General features: G+C 47.7%; 1 protein-coding gene across 1 annotated transcript in view; it reads right to left on the bottom strand.

The window, feature by feature from the left end:
• The window catches only part of SLC23A2 (solute carrier family 23 member 2), a 57577-nt gene that overhangs the window by 10682 nt on the left and 24744 nt on the right, over positions 1-22151 (bottom strand). Inside the window, exons 4-12 of the mRNA XM_066567368.1 lie at positions 21198-21314; positions 20203-20360; positions 15198-15286; positions 13887-13957; positions 12577-12758; positions 8918-9038; positions 7863-8019; positions 3819-3966; positions 3059-3164 (exon numbers count right to left, since the gene is read on the bottom strand). Coding sequence (XP_066423465.1) covers positions 3059-3164; positions 3819-3966; positions 7863-8019; positions 8918-9038; positions 12577-12758; positions 13887-13957; positions 15198-15286; positions 20203-20360; positions 21198-21314 — 1149 coding nt within the window. The remainder of the gene's footprint in view (positions 1-3058; positions 3165-3818; positions 3967-7862; positions 8020-8917; positions 9039-12576; positions 12759-13886; positions 13958-15197; positions 15287-20202; positions 20361-21197; positions 21315-22151) is intronic.

The following is a 22151-nucleotide window of genomic DNA, read 5'->3' as shown; positions in this document are numbered from 1 at the left end:
ACAGGTGTACATATAATATGTACACGGTGTATATCTACTGTACTCACAGGTGTACATATGATATAGATATGGTGTATATCTATTGCACTCACAGGTGTACATATAATATATATATATAGTGTATATCTACTTTACTCACATGTACATATAATATATATAAGAATATATCTATTGTACTCACAGGTGTACATATAATATAGATATAGTGTATATCTATTGTACTTGCAAGTGTACTGTATAATATATATATATATACACTATAGTATATATATTATATATATATCATATATACTATATATAGTACATATATATAGTTCTATACTATATATTTTACTATATATTATTCTATACTATATATACATTACATATACTACAATATATTTAAAAATACTATACTAATCTAAAGAATACAGAAAGGAAACTTACTGAATGCTAAAAAGATAATAATGAAAACTCAAACTTGTGACTCTTTCCAGAGTCTTGACACAGCTTGGCCAAAGAGACAAAACAACTCACAGCAGAATCCAGTGAAACAATCTCCAAACAATTCCACACAAGAGCACAACACAGGAGAAGCAAATGAGGTAAGAATTGTTCTCCTTTTCTCTGAGGCTCCTCAGCTTCCCCGGAGAAAGGATTTTTCAGGCAATGCGAATGCCACACTGTGCGTGTTTCCTTTTGGTGCTGGAGGGCTCAGCTGAGCCACAGCTGCTCTGCAGCCAAGCTCAGCCTCCCCAGGCCAGCCCTAAAACCGTCTGGAACTGCCTCAGACACCGGGAAAGCTGGTGGAACCCAGCTATGGGAGAGAAAGCAAAATGGAAATGGAAATACATCAAATAAATGCTGTGTGCTGCCCTGGGGCACGGGAACAGGTGAAACACTTGGTGGGAAGGAGGGGCAGGGTTTTTAGGCTTAGCCCAAGCTCAGGGCTGAATGCAAATCAGGGCTGTGCTAACATTGAAACCACGGGCCTGCATTTCCTTCCCCGTTTTATTTTAGGCACCCAAGATTCAAGCAGGCTCTCTGTGGTGCAGGGGTAGTGGATAAACCCTAAGTTGGTATTTTTTAACATCCTCCACTGCCACAAAAGGTGCCCCAGGGACAACAAAAACTCCTTTACATGAAGGTGGTTTCTAGAAAAGCCCTTTGCACGTCCCCTGGCGCAGAGCAGCAGGGTTCAAACAGGAAATATTCATTTGTTCATCATGTGTGACTGAGCTGAATGAGGGAAATGAGAAACACCAGATAAAGAGGTCTGGGGAGGGGAAAATCCTTCCTTGCCCCCATTCCTCACTGCTGAGCTCCAGGTGAGCTCCTTCCCCTGCAAACAGAGCTCTGCTGCACCATAACTGGAATTAGAACAGAATTGAGCTGGCACCTTTCTCTGCTCTTGACAGAAATATTCATTTCTGCAGGGCCACTGAGATCCTGCCCTACAATTCTCTTCCTGCCAGAAACAGGCAAATCCTTTGAAAACCTGCATGACAGTGACATTTATTTATGCAAACAAATTAAAGCTACTGAAAACATCCCAGGCAGCATTCAGCTCAGGCTCTGTATTGATTCCCAGCACACACACACTTATTTTGCAGTGATTATTTTGGAGTGCATCAAATGGTACCTGGAGCCTCCATTTCAGCATCACCACCATGGCAAGAGCTGCTTTAGCTCCAGCTAATCAGAGTTAATTAATCTTGCTCTCATCCAGTAAAACACACACTGGCTCAAAAGCTTTTGCAGCACCTCCATCCAGCAGAATTTAAAATTAATTGTAATTACACACCAATTTCAAGGCAGGGAAAAGCCCTGGTGATGCAGCACTGAAGATTTCCTCTCCCAAATCAACAGCAGAGCATCTCTGGGCCAAAATCCTGTGCCAAAATTCTACCTGAAGCTGAGGAACTGCTGGGTTTTGGGGAATGAAAGTGCAGAAAGGGAACAAGAGCACAGCCTGGGCAGCTCCACTCCCTGCCACAGCTGCCACTTCAACTTTGCACTGCCCCAGCATGAAATGCACGCTCATTTCTGTGGGCTGCTCAAAAAAACAAGTGCTGCTAATTCATCTCAACCCCCACGAAGCAACAAGGGGCAGGGAGCAGAACAGAATAAACCTTTCTTTAAGGGTTTTTTCCGAGCAGAACTTCTCTCCTAGGAGATTTCCATCAGCTGGGTGGTGCCTGGTACAGACAGCAGATGGTGCTGTTAGTGCTGAGCTGCACCCCAAAGCAGCAGAATCACCCTTTGTGCAGCACAAGGGAGGGCTGAGGACAAATAAATCATTTATGTGAGATCAGGCCATGGGGGGGTGAGTTACTGCAAGTGGGGACAGACATTTCCTATCCTTGCACAAAGGATTTATGGCTCCCACGTTCAACACCCAACGAGGTGGACCTATTTACAACCTAGATCACTCTTGGTGTCCCTGACCAAGGTTAAATTTACATTATCAGGCAGATTTCTCTGCAGCCAAGGCCTCCCAGCTCAGCCAGGCACAGTCCCAGCCCCACACGTGAGCAAAGGAGCTCCTTTATTGAGCAGCATCACCAGAAATACATAAACCCCCAAGCCTTAGAGGCAAATATTGAGGCTCCTTTTAGCTCTGAAACGACCTTGGCTGCAGCCCTGTGCCAGTGCCCTGTCCCAGTACAGACTCAGGTAAAGCCCAAGCACCTCATGTTGCATTTTACTGTGTGCGAGGCATTAAAATTCACTTCCTACTGATGCTTTCAGAGCAAGACACCCAAAAAGCAGCAATACAGTGTTTATGCCTCAACTCAAACACCCCAGAGCCCTGGAATGCTGCCTGGGTTTTCCAAGAGAGTTTATGCAGCAGCATCTGCTTTATGGGGATTCCAACTGCATTTTACTCTGAATAAAATGATTTTTAAGGTCCTGATGAACAATAATGCAATAACCTCAGACAAGAGTTGGTGCAGACAGTCGGGTACACTCAGAATGATCTGAGAAGTTTGTGTGCACAGGAATGGAGCAGAATGGGCTCCTGGAAGAGGATTATGAACACAAGGAACCCCTGAGGGCTCCCAGCCAAGCACTTCACCTTTGTGATGCCCAGGACCCCAATGTTGGGGCTGGAGGAGGTGGATCCATTCCCTGTCCCAAAGACTCCATCCAGGACACAGGAGAGCCCCTCGATGAAAATCCCCCTGGAAATCCCAAAGAGAACACAAGAGCCACGTTGGTACAGGCACACATTCACTGGGGGTGCCCCTGAGTGCCACAGGGGCCTCTGCTCCACATGGCATTACTGAAATTCATGGCTCAGGCTCCAACACACCTGGAAAACACTCGGGAGTTCTGCTTCCTGAGTCTTAGATCCCCACTTTCTTAAACTGAGGAAATTATATTAAAAATTCAGATAAAGCTTCAGAGCTGCTCTTGATTTCTAAACTGCACTCCAGGTGAGTCTTAGAACCCCACACTCTTAAACTGAGGAAATTATATTAAAATTCAGATAAAGCTTCAGAGATGCTCTGTTTCTAAACTGCATTCTGGGTGGTTTTGACAACCCCAATTCCAGAACCAGTTTAGAGCTCTTTCCTGTGGAAATTGTGCTGGTAACTCCCACAGACTCCAGCAGGAATGGGACTGGGATTCAAATGTAACAAAACAACCCCAGATGCCATTTCCACCCTGGATTTCAGATCCTTGGTCCTTGTGTACCAAAGTGACCAAAACGCAACGTGACCAAGGGGCAACATTTCACCCCAGAGCACATCCCTGCTTATCCAAAAGGGGGAAAAAACCCCCAAAAACCCACACAGGCTGAGCCAGCGGAGGTACTTGTGGCTGGGACAGACCTGTTGATGGCGTGGATGGGAGGAGGAGGAGCGCAGGAGAGCCTGGCACAGGCGTAGTAGTCGCCGATGGACTCGATGATGCTGGCCACCACGGCACTGAGCATGCCGATCACCCCCGCCGCCGAGATGGTGGGCAGCCCCCACTGGACTGCGGAGAGAGAGACACTGAAACACTCCTGCCCCAGAAATGGAACTCAGGACATGCTCTGGGTGCTGCTGTTTGCAGGGGTCTGAGGGTGAGGGAGGAGATGAGAATGCTGACTCCATGTTCCACAAGGCTTGAGTTATTATTTTATGATATATGTTATATTAAAACTACACTAAAAGAATAGAAGAAAGGATTTCATCAGAAGGCTGGCTAAGAATAGAAAAGAATGATAACAAAGGCTTGAAAAAGAATAGAAATAGAAAAGAATGATAACTGAGACAGTCCGGAGAGCTGGGCTGTGGTTGGCCATTGATTAGAAACAACCACATGAGCCCAATCCCAGATGCCCCTGTTGCATTCCACAGCAGCAGATAACCATTGGTTACATTTTGTTCCTGAGGCCTCTCAGCTTCTCAGGAGGAAAAATCTTAAGGATAGGATTTTCCATAGGAGATGTGTGTGACAGTCCTGGACTGCCCAAACCCCTGCCAGGGGCTCAGAGAGCCTGGCACAGAGCCCAAGGCCCCTGTGACTTTGATTTTAACCCATGGAAAAAATTACCAACCTTCTATGAGGATCTGCAAGCCACAAAAAAGCAGAATAATAACTAGTTTGTCATGGGGTGAAAACCAGATTTTTGGGGTTTTTAGAATGGGGGTTCAGGGGGCAAGATGGAGGAATCTGGGCCTGTCCAGCCTTTCCCCTTCTTCTTCTTGGCCTCCATCCTCTGCTGTGATGGTGGCACTTTGGGATTGGTTTAGAGTAGAAGCTCAGTGTCTAACATGGGTGATGGGTATTGGGAAGTAATTGGAAATATTGTACACGTAGTTTTTAGTATAAAAAGATAACACTGCCCTGGGGGCAGGCAGAGTGCCTGGGACTGTCCTGCTGAACAGACCTTGGCAGGCCAGGAGAAAGAATTTTACAGATAAGAAACAACAAACAACCTTGGGAATGAGAACTGCAGAGCTCTGACTCCTTCTTTGAGCACCAGGCTGGGCAAAGAGACTTTAACACATCTTGGGGTCACTGTGAGCAGCTGAAGTGCTGAGACCCCAGCACACAGCCTGGCTACCCACACACACAGACCTGGGGGAATTGTGCAGTGCTTTGGGCTGGGAAGGGCTTTTGGGACCCCCCAGCACTGCCCAGGTCACTGCTGGCCGTGTCCCCAAGTGCCACATCCACCCTGCTGCTCAAATGCCCCAGGGATGGGGACTCCAGCACTGCTCCAGGGCTGGGCAGCCCTTCTGGGCAGGAAATATTCCCCAAAACCCACCCTGAGCCCCTCCTGGCACAGCCTGGGACTGTCCCCTAAATCCTCCTGTCCCTTATCCTTAGTTGGGATAAGATCCCAAATCCCCCTGGCTCTCCCCTCCTGTCAGGGGGTTGTGCAGAGCCAGAAGTTCCCCCTGATCCCATTTTCTCCCTCTGGGCCCCTTCCCAGCTCCATTCCCTGCCCTGGGCTGGCCCCAGCCCCTCCATGTCCTTGTCCTGAGGGGCCAGAAGTGACCCTGGGAGTGAGGGGGGCCCTCCCCAGTGCCCAGCACTGTTTATTTACCTTTGATGGGAACAACAAACCCCCTTCACTCTAACACAGTCTGGCAAGTTCAAGGAGATGAAAGGAGCAAAGGAACAATTGCCAAAGCAACTGCTTTGATCACACTTGGAAAAATCCCAGGGAATCATAAAACCTCACCAAAAAAAAAAAAAAAATTCCTCCTGTTCAGGAATCAGGAATTTGATCTACAGCTTGTGAGAAAACAATCCTGGCCAGTGAGGCAAATGCCACTGTATTATTATTGCTCCAAAAAGTCACTTTGGTCACAAGTCTAGTCGACCAAACAGGATGGCAACAATCAGCTCTGATCACTGCACAAACACCTCCCAGCTCCAAAGTTTTGTAGTAGAGAAAATAAGATTAATTTAAGCCTGCAGAAAAGCCTGGAAGGTTTTCCACAGCAATTGCCTTGATGCTTTTATCTCTTTGAAATAGATGAGCCTCCTGCAACAAAGGGATCTTCAGTCACACAGGAGTGAATGAACCTCACAAATACAAATGGGCTGATCAGGGTGGAGAAGTTTTCCTCCTCTTCTTTTCCAAAAGCCTCTATTCTTCATCTGCTGCTTTAGAAGTGGTTTCTTTTAAGAACCAAAGCATATGGGAAACCACAACGAAGCTGCCTCATCACAATGTGGTGGCACAGCTGATAATTCCTGTATTTCTATTCTAAAATAATATGATTCCCTAATTACCCTGGTAATTTCTGAAGGGTGAGCCAGTTGTGCAATCTCACACCATAAATCCAGCCTTTAAGAGCTTTAAACTTAGAGCTGGCCAACACAAAAACACCTCCAAAACGTTGGGTGAAGTGTTTGGTGCTCTCCTGTAGATGATTTCACTGCCCTCTGATAAGCAGGGCCTGGCATTCCCTGACTTGCCCGTGCCAGCAGTGCCTTGGCAAGTCAGGGCATTTTCCTGCCAGGAACAGCTGTGCTCACCCTGACTGGGTGTGTTTGGGGCAGGGGAGTGCAGCAGGCTGGGAGAAACGCCCCACAGAGGGGATTCTTCAGACAATGAGAGCCAGGGAATCCAGCAGAGCTGTAAAAACCTGGCCCTGGCCCCGGGCAGCATTAGCAGCATTGCCAAGGACTGATAAAGCAGTGATGATGTCCATGTCAGAGGGGCAGCCACTGTTATCAGGAGAGTCACCCAGGCCAATCCTGCAAAGTGCAGCTCCTTAAGGAATCAGCTGAACACAAGGAAAAACAACAAAATATACCAGCAGGCAATGAGAGTGGTGTGTGCTGGAACTGTGGGGTGGTTGGGACTGGGAGGGACCCTCAGAGCCATCAGCAGGGACCCCTCCCACTGTCCCAGGCTGCTCTGAGCCCTGTCCAGCCTGGGACACTGCCAGGGATGGATCATCCATACCACCCAAAGGTTATGGAATAAACCACTGAGAGAGGCAGCAGAGCTGTGGAACAGGAGGAATGGCCCTGCTGGGCTCCTGGGGAACCAGAGCAATGATACTGCTGAGTTCTGGGGTACCAGGGCTATGGAATGCACCCCAGACAGAGCCAGCAGAACTCTTGAACAGCATCAATGACCCTGCTGGTTTCTGGGGAACCAGGGCTAAGGAATAAACCCCAGAGAGAGCCAGCAGAGCTCTGGAGCAGGAGGAATGGAATGGCCCCGTTGGGTTCTGGAGAGCCAGGGCTATGGAATAAACCCCAGACAGAGGCAGCAGAACCCTGGAGCAGCAGCTCTGGCCTTGCTGGCCCCAGGAGCAGCACATTTAGAGGAGCAGGGCACCTTGAACCAGCACACAGAGGAGCAGGGCACCTCGAACCAGCACACTTAGAGGGGCAGGGCACCTTGAACCACGGTGCCACCAGCAGCAGCACACTTACAGGAGCAGGGCACCTCACACCAGCACACTTACAGGGGTAGGGCACCTTGAACCACGGTGCCACCAGCAGCAGCACACTTACAGGAGCAGGGCACCTCACACCAGCACACTTACAGGGGTAGGGCACCTTGAACCACGGTGCCACCAGCAGCAGCACACTTACAGGAGCAGGGCACCTCAAACCAGCACACTTACAGGGGCAGGGCACCTCACAGCAGCACACTTACAGGGGTAGGGCACCTCACACCAGCACACTTACAGGAGCAGGGCACCTCAAACCAGCACACTTACAGGGGCAGGGCACCTCACACCAGCACACTTACAGGAGCAGGGCACCTCACACCAGCACACTTACAGGGGCAGGGCACCTCGAACCAGCACACTTGCAGGAGCAGGGCACCTCACACCAGCACACTTAGAGGGGTAGGGCACCTCACACCAGCACACTTACAGGAGCAGGGCACCTCACAGCAGCACACTTACAGGGGTAGGGCACCTTGAACCACGGTGCCACCAGCAGCACGCCGCGGCGCGCGTCCGTGCGCGCGTAGAAGCCGTACTTGGAGCTGTCCGGGGGGAACACGTCCGTCACCGTGAAGATGAAGCACAGCAGCCAGGACACCAGGATGGCCAGGATGATCTGGGGACAGCAGCACAGGGGCCAGTGAGATCACAGCTGCCACGCCAGGGGTGCTGCACAGCCCAGAGCCTGAGCTGGGGGAGATGGATCCGTGGGGAGCCGTGGGGGCTGGATGGGAGGTTTGTGTGGCAGGGATTTGTATGGAAAAGACAGGCTGTGTACAGGTATTGTATGGAAAAGACATGCTCTATACACACACTGCATGGATTTGTATGGAAAAGACATGCTGTAGACAGATACTGTATGGAAATTGTACAATACATATTATATATAGATACTGGATGTATATGGTATGTAAAAGACACACTATATATAAATACTGTATGTAAAATACATATATAGATATTGTATGTATATAGTATGTAAAATACATACTGTATGTATATAGAATGTAAAATACACACCATATATAGATACTGTATGTAAATGATATGTAAAAGACATACTATAGATACTGTACATAAACAGTATGGAAAATACATATTACATATAGATACTGTATGGATTTGTATGGAAAATACATATTATATATAGGTACTGCATGTATTCATATGTAAAAGACATACTACATGTAGATATTGTATGCATACAGTATGTAAAGTACATACTATGTATAGATATTGTATGTAAATAGTATGTACAACACTATATTTGGATTATGTAATTGTATGTAAAATACATAATTTATGTACTGTATGCAAATAGTATGTAAAATACACACCATGTATACTATATGTAAATAGTATATAAAATGCATACTATATACAGATACTGTATGTAAAATACATATTATATTAGATACTGTATGTATCAAACCCAACAACATCCCACACCCACCCAACCAGATTTTTGTTTTCTTTTTTTTTTTGCCTAAGGAAGAACAAGTTCAACGACTTACAGGGAACATCTTGAAAAGCTGCAGCCTGTATGCTGTCCATCCTTTCTTGGATTTATAAATGGGCAAGGGAAATTTGACATTTCTGGCATACTGGGAGAACAACAGTACTAGGAAAATAGTCCTGAGAGAAAAAAAGGAGGATGAGGAGGGTGGGACAAGAGAGAAATGTCATTAGCACCAATATATCTATAAATTCTTTTTAGCACAAACCTCTTCAGACCCTTTGCATGCAGATTTTCAATTTCTACAGAAGACAAGGCAGCAGAATGATTAAAATGATTATTCCTCAAATGCCAAATTTGAATTCTGAAGTGCTGCAAAACTCAGCAGCTGCAGGCAGATAAATGGACCAGGGAGAGGCACAGGCTGAAGGGGGATTTTCAGTTAAAATTCCTGTGCTGCTCCTTCTTTCCTCCCAAACTCCACCTGAGGTCCAGGGCTGTCTGTAAAGCACAGAACTTGCTGCCAGCCCCTGGCAAGAAACAGGGAACCTGAAGGGCCGTGGACAGGAATTTCTACATTTCAAAACTTGCACCAAACTTCAAAGCACTTGGGGAAATTTCTGTCAGGGAAATTTTTTCTGTTTTTCAGAATCAAGTTTTTTTTTAAATATTAATCTTTCACTAAATAGCTGCAAATGAAGCAGAATGGAGCCCAAGCCCCAAGATTTGCTGCCAGTGCAGTCCATCAGTATTAGGTATCTTAATTATTATTCATTCCCCCCATCAATGACACTGCCAAGCTCCTCTAGACATTAAAAAATATTTTTTACAGCTAAAATAAGCCCCCACTGTCCTGAAACATCAGAATTCAGGGCACGTTGCTCAATCCTGAATGAGCAATTCTCAATTCTCAACCCAGCTCTGCTCTGCAAGGGCCTCCCCAAGACTGGAGCTGTCTGAAGCAGCAAAGCTCTGCTGAAATCTGAGATTATGTTTTTATCAGCTGACTTGAAAAATAAAGAGAGGATTTTCAGCCTCTCCTCTGCCCTGGATCAGACACAAAGCAGTTTTCCTCTCCCTCAGTCTGCAGGGAAAGGAGGGGCATTTACAGCCCTCAGCAGCCCAGGAGAAAAGCAGAATATCCATCTTCTCCATGCAGGAAACCCCAGAATCTCCCCCAAAATCCACCATGGGCTCCCTCCCTCCCACACCAGCCCTGAGCACAGGGAGCTTTGGATGTCATTTAGCACAGAGCTGTAAAAAAATACAATATTCAATTATTGCAATGAATTTTCCACTGGCTGCACGGGAGAGTGGCTGTGAAACAGCACCAAACCCTTGAATGCCCCAGGAAAATCTGGATCAACAGGCAAATCAGGAATAACTGCCCTTTTTAACAAATGTCTGATAAAGGGAATAAAGCAGCCATGGAACAAGCCAGGCCAGGAAATTGGGAAATTGGGAATCCTGCAGCTCCCAGAGGCCCCCAGGTGATTCTGCAGGGCCAGGGAGAAATGCAGGACCTTGATCACCCCTGGAATACCCAGGATAATTCCAGGAGCCACATCTCCCAGAGTGGAACCACTCCTGAGTGGCTCCCACAGCTGTGGAGCTGCTGTCAACAATCCCCTGCACATTTCTGCAGAAGCCAGAAATATTTTATTGACTGGCTAACATTTAAATCCTGCTCCTGAATTGATTTTTTTTTTTCCATCTGCAAAAATGTCAACTTTAATTACACATTTCTATGTCCAATTCAAAGATGTGCTTGATTCATTCAAGTTGGGGCATTAAGTTAGCCCCAACTTGCAGAGAAATTAGTTTTACAGACAAATAAAATGTTCCTTTGGACCAGCTGCTTAATACAATAAAATCACAAAAATACTCCTGATGCCAACATGCAAGATAAAACAGAATTAAAGAGCCCTTTTAATCATAAGCTGCAGTTACAGAATACTTTACATGTTCAAAGCATTGTGCAAACAGATTAGTGAGATCACAATCTGATCTCACCAAGGCATTCCTCTGCTCCCAGAGCCAGCACTGCTGGGTGCTGCACATGGAGGAGCTTCAGCTCTGTGCTCCCCAAAATGGGGTTTCAGTGGAGCTGCTTCAGCTCTGTGCTCCCCAAAATGGGGTTTCAGTGGAGCTGCTTCAGCTCTGTGCTCCCCAAAATGGGGTTTCAGTGGAGCTGCTTCAGCCTCTTCTCTCCCTAAAATGGGGTTTCAATAGAGCTGTTTCAGCCTCTGTGCTCCCCAAAATGGGGTTTCAATGGAGCTGTTTCAGCCTCTTTCCTCCCTAAAACAGGATTTCACATGAAACTGTGCTTCAGCCCTCTTTTGTCCCCAAAATGGGGTTCCCAGCCTCGTTTGCTGCTTCCCCACATGGGGAGCTTTTGTCCTCTCTTCATTTCACTTCCCTCACTTACTCCTTTTCATTCCTTCCTTTCCCTGGCCCCTACAGCTGATGGCACACCCACCCCAAGTCCTGAAATTCCCTCTAGAAGCTTTTTTGTCCCCTGGCAGGGATCTCAGCTCATGGCTCAGCCTCTGGAGGGGTTCATAGAAATGCTTGTGCCCTCTGCCATCACACACATGAATCCTGCAGGGCACAGGAAAGCAGAGGGACCAGCACCACCAGTGGGGTTTAGCTGCTGCTGCAGCAGAGGAATCAGGCAATGCCAGCCCAGAAATACAAATTGTTCTCTGCATTTCATCTCTCTGGTGTTCTGTTAAATCATCTTTTCTAAAGCACTGAACCAGCTCCTGCTTTATAAAGTTCTGCTCTCCACACCTCATTTTTGGCCACTGTCCCTTCTTCTCTCTTCAAGCTCACGTTACCATGGAATGGTTTGGGTTGGAAGGAACCTTAAAGCCCATCCAGGTCCATGAAGGAGCCATGGGCAGGGACACCTTTCACCATCCCAGGGTGCTCCAAGCCCTGTCCAACCTGGCCGTGGGCACTTCCAGGGGCAGCCACAGCAGCTCTGGGGCCTCCCCACCCTCCCAGGGAAGGATTCCTTTGCAGGGAGAAGCTCCAGGCAACTGCCCTGAGCTGCTCTGTCCTGATTCTCACATTTTCAGCTGACCTCATCCAGACTCTGGGTGTTTCTCCTCATGGTGTTTCTCCTCATGGTGTGTGTTTCTCATGGTGTTTGGTGTTCCTCATAGTGTTTGGTTCTCATGGTATTTCTCCTGGTGTTTTCTCATGGTGTTTGGTTCTTGTGGTGTTTCTCATGTGTTTCTCCTCATGGTGTGTTTCTCATGGTATTTCTCATGGTGTTTGTTTCTCATGGTGTTTGGTTCTCATGGTGTTTTTCATGTGTGTTTCTCATGTGTGTTTCTCCTCATGGTGTTTGGTTCTCATGGTGTTTCTCATGTGTGTTTCTCATGGTGTTTCTCCTCATGGTATTTCTCCTCATGGTGTTTGTGTGTTTCTCATGGTGTTTCTCCTCATGGTGTTTGTGTGTTTCTCATGTGTGTTTCTCCTCACGGTGTTTCTCCTCATGGTGTTTGGTTCTCATGGTGTTTCTCATGTGTGTTTCTCCTCATGGTGTTTGGTTCTCGTGGTGTTTCTCCTCCCGGTGTTTCTCCTCCCGGTGTTTCTCCTCCCGGTGTTTCTCCACACCAGCAGCACCGACAGAGCCCAGCTGCCCCCAGCTTTCCCCCAGCAGCCCAAACCCCGCGTGCCCAGCAGGAAACCCTCCGGGGTACTCACAGCATGGCGATGCCCCAGTGCTTGCCAGCTCTCTCCCCAGCAGCCTGGAAGCCCGAGAGGCCGATGAGGGCCACGGTGGGGGTGATGGTCAGGGGCCCGATGTAGCGCAGCAGGGCCCCGGGCAGCCCCAGCAGCCCGATCACCACCTCGATCAGCGAGGACATGATGATGGCACCTTGGATCTGAACACACAACAGGGCAGAGAGGCAGCTCAGTGCCATCTGACAGCCAAAGCCAAACACTCTGTTTTTCTGCTCTGGATTACAAACTGCAGTTAAAAGAATTCAGTGACACAGAAGAACTCAGCAATTTTTTTTTTTTTTCGTCATAAAACAGCTCATTATGTTTAAGTGACTTATCGCTTTAAGCATAACACTTATGGTTTTCTCCACAAAACTATTACACAACAGACCAGTGGGCCAGTCTGGAAGCTGTGTGGAAAGCACATCACACTGTCAGACAGGAGACCTGGGGTCCAGGCTAACCTTTAAGCTCTCAGATCGAACGGCAAGGGTTGGTGCGCCACGAGGTGATGCTCCTAGCTCCTAGGGGCAGAGTGTGTGCTGCATTGGTCACAAGTGCTCCTTAGAAGCTGGATTAGAGCAGCGTTGTGGTCTCAGGAGACTGTCAGCCCTCTTGGCTGCAGGGCTCTTGGCAGGATGTAGCTATGGTTTGAACATGGGGAAGAGAGAGGGGTTGTTTTTAATTAAGAAAAAGTTGGCAGCCCAAAGCAACGGGATGGGAGATCAATTCCATGACACACGCCTTCATTTGGACTACTCTACCTGCCACCCTGGCGTGGCACAGCCCTCAGCCTGCCCTGCAGGGAGCACGACTTCACACTGCAGTGCTGCGAGTGGAGAAGGAGCTGCAGGTATCTCACAGGTCTTTGGGGAGAATCGACCTCTCATCACAAGAGTCTCCAACTTAAAACACTTGGGAAGGAACCAGATTTCCTAAGTGCACATTCACCTTCAGGGCCAGCCCCAGTGCACAGGCACAGCAGGCAAGGGGCCTGGCAGCAGCTGAACTGCTGCACAAATCAAGGTTACAAGAAGAGTTTTCATCTCTCTCGAGCATTTCACTGCACGGCTTTTGGGGTGTGGTAACTAACTCCTGGTATTTGCTGTCCAGCAATGAACAGGTGGAAAAGATGAAGACTTCCATGAAATGAGCAAAGGGATATATTCACATGGAGATCGCAGTGAAACGAGAAATTACCAACTCAAAGACAAGAACACACAGATGATAAAGTGAGGAACTTAACTGGAGCTGGAGAGAGTGACAGCAAAAGGCAAGTCCCACATTACCTCTCGTATCCGGGGGTACCAGATGTGCTCCGTGTGCAGCAGCTCTGCCGTTCCATTTGCAACTGTTACATCTTCCAAAAGGGACAAAAAACAGGGGTTTCTTTTACTGCCCGGCCACTCTGCCACCACTGCACCCAAAACAAATCCCTCCCCAGGCTGTGGCTGATAAAGGAGCCCCAATTCACACAGAGAGCGAGTTCTGCTCAAATGAAGGCCAACAGCCAACCCCTCGCTTCTCCCTCTGCTCCAAAGCTCTCAGCAAGCAGGGTTCCAACAGGAAAATGCCCTGATTTCCAGACAGGAAGAGGCAGGAGTTCTCTCCCCACTCCAGGGGGGAATTACTCAGCTGCACCCCAGGAATCACCAACCCCAGTGCTTGCTGCTCCCCAGTGGAGCCACTCACTGAAGGAGCCGAGCCCTGGGGGACAGCCCCACCTGGCAGCTCTGGGAGGGGAAAGGGCCCAGGAGAAGATGAGCAAAGCTCTTTGAGACAATCTGCAGTCCTGGGAAAATGGCTTTGCCACCCAGGGATATCAGAGAGTTTCTTTCAACAAGCTGGGCGTTAATCACATTTTGATTAATGTGAGTTAACAGGGATGTATAAACACCCAAATAATAGAAATTAAATTCTTGAGAGTCCAAAGGAGCCCTGGGAAGAGCTCCAGTCAGGGGTGAGCAGCCTGATTATTCCCTGTGCTGCTGCTTCCCACTGCCCACAGCCCAGGGACTGAATAACCACCAGTGAACACAGATCTGCCAGAGTCATTTCCAGTCCAAGCTGAAGCAAAAGCTCCCATCCCAACCAGAACCTCTTCCCTCTGAAGCCCAAACCTTCCAGGATGACGACAGCAGCAGAGAACAGAGTGAAAAAGAACATCCCAGTCTTGTCAGAACCTGTCAGGTATGACCTCAGCAGGGGAAAACCCTGGTCTGGAGGTGATGCTGTACATTGCTCAAACTGCCTCTCACTCACCACTTCAAAGGGCTCACTTGGACTCGCTGCTTCCAAACGTTTGGAACGTTCCGGGAAGGAACATTTGCAGAATGCAAATGGAACACAAGGATTACTTTATGCCACAGTTACAGCTCCTTTGTCAATGTTTTTGTACTTTAAAAATTCCCAGAAACAGAACTCCACAAGGACATTTTCAGGAATCTTCTGTGGCAGATATTTTAACACTGTAAAAAGAGAGGCTTTGCATATTCCCTGCTCTTTAGCCCCGGTTTTTACATCAGAAGCTCTGGCAGCTGCACTCCACGTGAGCTGGGCCATTTGTCCCTTAAAGCTGAACAAGGATAAACAACAATTACCTGTGGTATTGCACTTCCACTTCTCCAGAGAGAGAATTGCTCTGGCAGGTGCTAAGAACGCAAAAGCACTGGCTTGGAACAGGGGTAACCTGGTGGGGAGGGAGAGGAGAGATGGTGACATTCTGTGGGGCTGGCACTCAAACCACCCTTTCCTGAGTTATAAAACTGGGAATAAGAGAACTTCTCACCAAAAACAACCCGGTCACAGAAATACAAAGACTTCACAAGGCAAAGAGCTGACAGCACCTGCCTGCAGTTACCAACCAGGGGCCAGGCACTGGTGGCAGGGGGTGACAGCAGCACAGGGACACAGGGGGACCTGAGCTGGGGGAGCAGAGTGCTGAAGGTGCAGTTTTCACCATCCTAGAACAGGAGCAGCTCTCAGGAGGTGCAGTTTTTACCATCCTAGAACAGGAGCAGCTCTCTGGAGGTGCAGTTTTTACCCTCCCATCTCTCTGGAGGTGCAGTTTTTACCCTCCCATCTCTCTGGAGGTGCAGTTTTTACCCTCCCATCTCTCTGAAGGTGCAGTTTTTACCCTCCCATCTCTCAGGAGGTGCAGTTTTCACCATCCCATCTCTCTGGAGGTGCAGTTTTCACCCTCCCATCTCTCTGAAGGTGCAGTTTTCACCATCCCATCTCTCTGAAGGTGCAGTTTTCACCATCCCAGCTCTCAGGAGGTGCAGTTTTTACCCTCCCATCTCTCTGAAGGTGCAGTTTTCACCATCCCATCTCTCTGAAGGTGCAGTTTTCACCATCCCAGCTCTCTGGAGGTGCAGTTTTTACCCTCCCATCTCTCTGAAGGTGCAGTTTTTACCCTCCCATCTCTCTGGAGGTGCAGTTTTTACCCTCCCAGCTCTCTGCAGGTGCAGTTTTCACCATCCCATCTCTCAGGAGGTGCAGTTTTCACCCTCCCATCTCTCTGAAGGTGCAGTTTTCACCATCCCATCTCTCTGGAGGTGCAGTTTTTACCCTCCCAGCTCTCTGCAGGTGCAGTTTTTACCCTCCCAGCTCTCTGGAGGTGCAGTTTTTACCCTCCCATCTCTCAGGAGGTGCAGTTTTCACCATCCCATCTCTCTGGAGGTGCAGTTTTCACCATCCCATCTCTCAGGAGGTGCAGTTTTTACCCTCCCAGCTCTCTGCAGGCTCCATCCCTCCCCTCTGCATGACTCTGAGCACACTCATTTTGGAGTGCATGTGTCAATAACTGCTGGGCTGATGGGAGCAGATTAGATGTTCCCAGTGCTTGCCACCAATAAATACAAACACCACAAGAATTTCAAGATGACATTCTTAGCATTGATGTTTATACTTCCCAAAAGATTTGGGAGATCTGAAGAGGATCTACCTGCACCAAGTATGAATTTACTGACCTCACTGTACCTTGTGTAACAAATATCCCAGCATTCCTAAACTGCAGATGCACTGGGAACTATTTACAAATGCTGACATTAATGCATTGCCAGGAAAGCCCTTGAACAGGAAATCCCAAGGTGTGACACGGGGAATGAGGGCAGGAAAAAGAACTGCTCAGGCTCAGGTGAAGATCAGAAAGTGCTCACAGGAGGAGAAATGTGGGGGGAAATGGTGAACAGTGAGCACAGGAAAGATCAAACTCGTTATTAATGGGAGTTGGGAAGTTCACAGGAGCAGTTTGGGCCATGGGCAACTCCAAAGCCACCAAATGCTGAAAACTACATTAGAAACTCCAAGTTCATGCACTCCATGAGGCACCCAAGCACGGCTGGCTGGCCAGAACTCAGCCTGGGAGCTGCCCCATGCAGGAATCCCAGCTCCAGGAGTCAGGGCTGGTGGCTCAGGATGATTCAGCCCATCCTGCCAGGCTCAGTAAGCAGAGCTGGTGCCCATGCAGGGCTGCAATACCTGGAACAAGCTGCTACTGCTCCATGCCACCTACACAGCCCCCTCAGAGGCTTGGTAAACACACACTGCAAACACATTCTCCAGTGCTGAGCTCACTGCTGCCAGCTCGGGCTGTTGTGCATCCCATGAAACGCCAGCACAGGGATGGAAAATCTCATCTCAGCACCTGGTCCTGCTCCACTTTCACGTGACACAGGTAGCTCCCAAAAGGCTCACAATACTGGGGATTTTCATTTTTTTACATTTTTAAAGGAATTGTTGAAAATCAGTCAACCAAGATCTGTCTCCTTCTCAGGTGACAGCTGCAGGCTGGGGCTGACTGACAGATTTTAAGGCAGCCACTCACTGCCAGCCAGCTGAAGCACCAAAGCTCCTGAGTGGGGTTTCGTTTCAATTCCATGTCTAAACCATCCAGCTGCTCCATTCTGGCACGGATGGAAGTGAAAACAGGAGTTTTTCTGCAGGCAAAGGCATCTGGAAATGTCTCATTACGTTCCCATGTCCCACAGATGTGAGAAAGTTGAGCCAGGGCAGGGCACAGCGGCAGAGCTGCCACCCTGGCGTGGATTAAAGCTGTGCTTGATGGTCTCAGTGCCACTAATTACCCACTAATGAGCCCCTGCCAGCTCTGGGGCTCACTGCACAACCCAGGGAATAGCTGGAATTCCTAGAACTGGTCTGGGTACCCAACCTACCCCAACTCCGCCTCGTAATCGAGCCAAATCCATCTTTAAGAACCCTTAAACCATGGAATTTGACCTTTTGAAACCTTTATTTGCTGAAATATTTTGCAGTTGACAGACTTGCCAATGAATACTTGCAAATCTCATTGAGAGGCCTGAGCTGCTGTATCCCATTCCCAGCCTTACATAAACCCCCCATCACATGTGCCATAGTTATAAAACATCCCAGCGTGGAAATTTCCTCCCTAAACACAAGTTATTTTAAGACCCAAACACAATTTGGCCTTCAGGGATATGAAAATGTAAGTACAGTGCAAGTTGGGAGCCACTGAAAAGGGAAAAATCCCAGCAGGGTGGAGGGCAGGGCTGGGATTACACAGAAAGAACAGAGAATTTCAAAATTCTGCAATTTTGGGCCCCTTCTCTCTGAATGAGCCCCAAATCCCTCTCTAGTAAGTGATAAAAAGCCGAGATTATTAAGGGGGGGAAAAAAACCCCCAAATATGACAAACTTCCAGACAAGGTACCTGAGGATTTATGGTTACAGCACAAAGAGCCAGCCAGGCTGGAAATAAGATCATTGACTTGGGGAGTCTTTACTTAAAGAAAATACAGTGGGGAGAGAAAGTTTGCTTTTCCAACAACTCCCACTCCGTTGTTTTGCCATCAGAGTGAACTTTTCAGGACAGAGGAGTGAGCCCAAGTCCAGTAAGACAAACAAAAATACAGGGAAGGTTTTTTCCCCAAAGGAAAAAGTGCAGCAAGGGTAACTCAACCAGAAGGGTGCACTGGAAAACCTGGAGCAGCTGGAAATGCTTTAGATGAAAAGCTGATCCACCACAGGTTTGCCTTCCTGAGACACCTTTCTCACCTGAAGATTCTGGCTCTTAACTAAATCCCTCAAAATGTGGGGGGCGTTGGGAATTTTCTGGTGGCAGGAAGGATTTCATCGTTCTGAGAGTGAACTGAGTGACTCCAGAATCACCTCAGAGACCACCTGAGGGTTAAATGGGCACTTTGCTTCTGCTTTGGCTTTATTCAAGATGCAGAAATAACTCTGCAGGCTTTAGTTATTCCCCAAGTTTAGCTCAGCAGGTTAAGCAGCTGTGCAGTGGAACACAGGTTTGAAAATATTTATATTTATATTTATAATGTATATTAGTAGTTATATTTACAGGTATATTTATAATGTATATTAGTATTTATATTTACAGGTATATTTATATTTATAATGTATATTAGTATTTATATTTATAATGTATATTAGTATTTATATTTATAATGTATATTGGTATTTATATTTATAGGTATATTTATATTTATAATGTATATTGGTATTTATATTTATAATGTATATTAGTATTTATATTTATAGGTATATTTATATTTATAATGTATATTGGTATTTATATTTGTAGGTATATTTATATTTATCCTTGCCAACAGCAGATTTATACAAGGATTTGCCTCCTGGGCTCTTCCGCCCTCCTAAGGAGAGGTGAGAGCATCCCTGCACACCTCTGTGTGTTCCCAACTCCAGGAATGATCACTGCCCATAACTCAGAGCAGCAAACAAATAAACCCAAATTATTTCATGGGACAGGGAGCTGACAGAGAGGGACACGTTTCCCTCACCATTTCCCCTGCCTTTTTCACTTGCCAAGCCTTTCACAGCATTTGCTGCAGGACTGATCACAGCTACCTAAAAACCATGAAATATTTCATTCAAGAAATGAATAAAACTAGCACAGTTAGCCCCTCTTTACCAAGGTGTGTGAATTGCTCCTCTCCCAGAAACACTTCTGCCTTCTCTCTTCTGCTGCGTTTCCTCTCCCTGCTGGATTTTCTCACCCCTGGGATGCCTTGTGTTACTTCAAATCCACCTTTTTATTTGGGAACAGCTTTCTAAAAGCTCACCCTAACTGCTGCCCTTAGTTTTGTGTCTCCCCTGTGCAAATCCCACACACTCCTGGATCCTGGGAACCCCCAACCTTCCATGCCCAGATCCCACCTGCAGCCCAAGGTGCAGAACTGAATAAAACCACCCCAGTCAGCCCCTTTTTCCCAAGGTGTGTGACTGAATGTTTGCTCTCCTGCCTCCTGTGCCCCAGGCAGCCCCAGCTGCCCACGCAGGCTCACCTGCAGCCCGAGGTGGTCTGCAGCAGGAATTAATCAAACCACCACAGTCAGCCCCTTTTTCCCAAGGTGTGTGAATGAATGTTTGCTCTCCTGCCTTCTCTGTTCTGGGAAACCCCAAATTTCCGTTCCCAGGCTCACCTGCAGCCGAAGGTGTTCTGCAGCAGGAATTAATCAAACCACCCCAATCAGTCAGCCCCTCTTTCCCAAGGCAGCCCCTCTTTTTTCCCAAGGTGTGTGACTGAGTGTTTGCCCTCCTGCCCCCTGTGCCCCCTGTGCCCCAGGTTTCCGTTCCCAGGCTCACCTGCAGCCGAAGGTGGTCTGCAGCAGGGTGGTGATGCCCACGCAGAAGAAGATGGTCCCGATGAGCTGGCTGGTGGCCCACTGGTCGAAGCCCACGCACATGGCATCGGCCAGCAGGAAGGGCACGGCGATGGTGCCGCTGAAACACGTCAGGTAGTGCTGGGGGCACAGGGTTAGTGCTGCAAACCATCCGTCCAGACCACCCTCAGCGGGACACACACACACTCCAAGCAATTTAGGCATTTTGGAGGAGATGAGGTTTTGGTTGGACCCAAGTTTTTTCACCAAACGCCACACACAAGTAAAAATAGAATCCCTACAGAACTGCCTGTCCTTGAGGAAAGGGCAGCAATAAAAAGGATGCTTTGGAATGTGTTTGTTTGGAGATCTCAAGGTCCCTCACAGAGATTACCAGATTCTCAGCATTCCTGTGGGCCAGATGTTACTACCACTGCAGAGGGAAGGAGATGGGACTGGAGCAGTGGCTGAGCGGGAGGAAGCACCTGCTCGTGCTCCAAGGGCAAGCCGGGTGCAGGGTGATGCTCTCAGAACTGAAATAACTGCAGCAGCAGCTTTAATATTCAATATTTCATGTCTAAACCCTTCTCTCTCTCCATCTCTAACTCCAGAGGTGCCCAATGTCCCTTGTGAGGGCCTCCACTGAGCCTCTGCTCACTCATTTACCAACAGCAGCTTTTAACTCAATAAATATCTGAGTGACTCTCACAAATGCATGAGCTGAAAACTGGAATTCTCAGAGCAGTGATCTGAGTGTGATCAGCCTCAGAAAAAACCTCCCAACACCTTCCTCAAAATCATTCCCAGAGCAGTGATCTGAGTGTGATCAGCTTCAGAAGAAACCTCCCAACTCACTCTTTCCTCAAAGAGGTGAGAGTGGGGAAGGATAAAACCCACAAACACAATGAACTGCACAGCAAATCTTCAGTGAACTTTGAAAGGCACAGAAGGAAAAGCTGTCTCTGTGTGGGGATGTACCTGCAAGCCCAGGAAGATGCAGAGGTACCAGGGAGGAACATCTTCAATGGTGTAAATCATGTCAGTCCTCTGGGCATCCAAACTGCCACTGCTGTCCAGGGTCTCTGCCAGGGAGCTCTGCAGGAACAAGGGCACCTGCAGGTTAGTGCTGCACGGAATAAAGGGAATTTCAGCTCCCAGGCTGCTTCAGCAACTCTGATCTGTGACAATTTCAAAGCCTTTCCCATCCAGCTCCTGAATTTGTAGCCAACATGTTCTCTTCTGAACACTCCCTGCTTATTTATTTATAATTGCTGATTTCTGACAGAACTGATCTGGCAGCCAAAAGGTGCCCAAAAATGGATTCATCATGACAAGGCTGTTAAAAAACCCCACCAAACCCCAAAATCACAAAAACAAACAGAAAAAGAAAATAGGGAAGAATTGGAACTAAGAAGAAGAGCTCTGTCCTTGCACCAGAGACCAAAATCGCTGGCAAAAATAAATCCTCATTATGATAATTGCTTCCCTGCTTTGCTCTTACCCAATTCCATCTGGGTTAACCACTTTTAGCCAAAGAATTTATAATTTCCCTTCTTCCCCTTCATTTATGCAGTCAGGAAAAATGCTGATTATTTATTACACCCAAATTAATCCCCAAGCAATTTCCATCAGCCAAGCAGAATTCCTCCAGGAATTTCAATTCCCCCAGGAATTCACTGCCAGTGCCAATGGAGAAGTGAGCACAGACATTCACACATCAACACCCCAGTAAGACGAGGGCCAGCTCTGCCATTTCTTTGTCACAAATGAGTGGAATCTGGTTTGGAAACTCCTGAGAACAAACCCACAAAGCCCCAGCACAACAAGAGAAGCAGGAGGAAGTATCAGATGTTGTAATTTCAGACCAAGCAGCTAAAAAATTACCTTACACAACAGCTGCTGTGGCCTAATCCAGCCCAGGACGCTCTGAGC

This window comes from Molothrus aeneus, chromosome 29, assembly GCF_037042795.1.
Source record: "Molothrus aeneus isolate 106 chromosome 29, BPBGC_Maene_1.0, whole genome shotgun sequence".
In the NCBI taxonomy this organism is placed as follows: domain Eukaryota; kingdom Metazoa; phylum Chordata; class Aves; order Passeriformes; family Icteridae; genus Molothrus; species Molothrus aeneus.
This window is presented reverse-complemented; position numbering and strand designations above follow the sequence as displayed.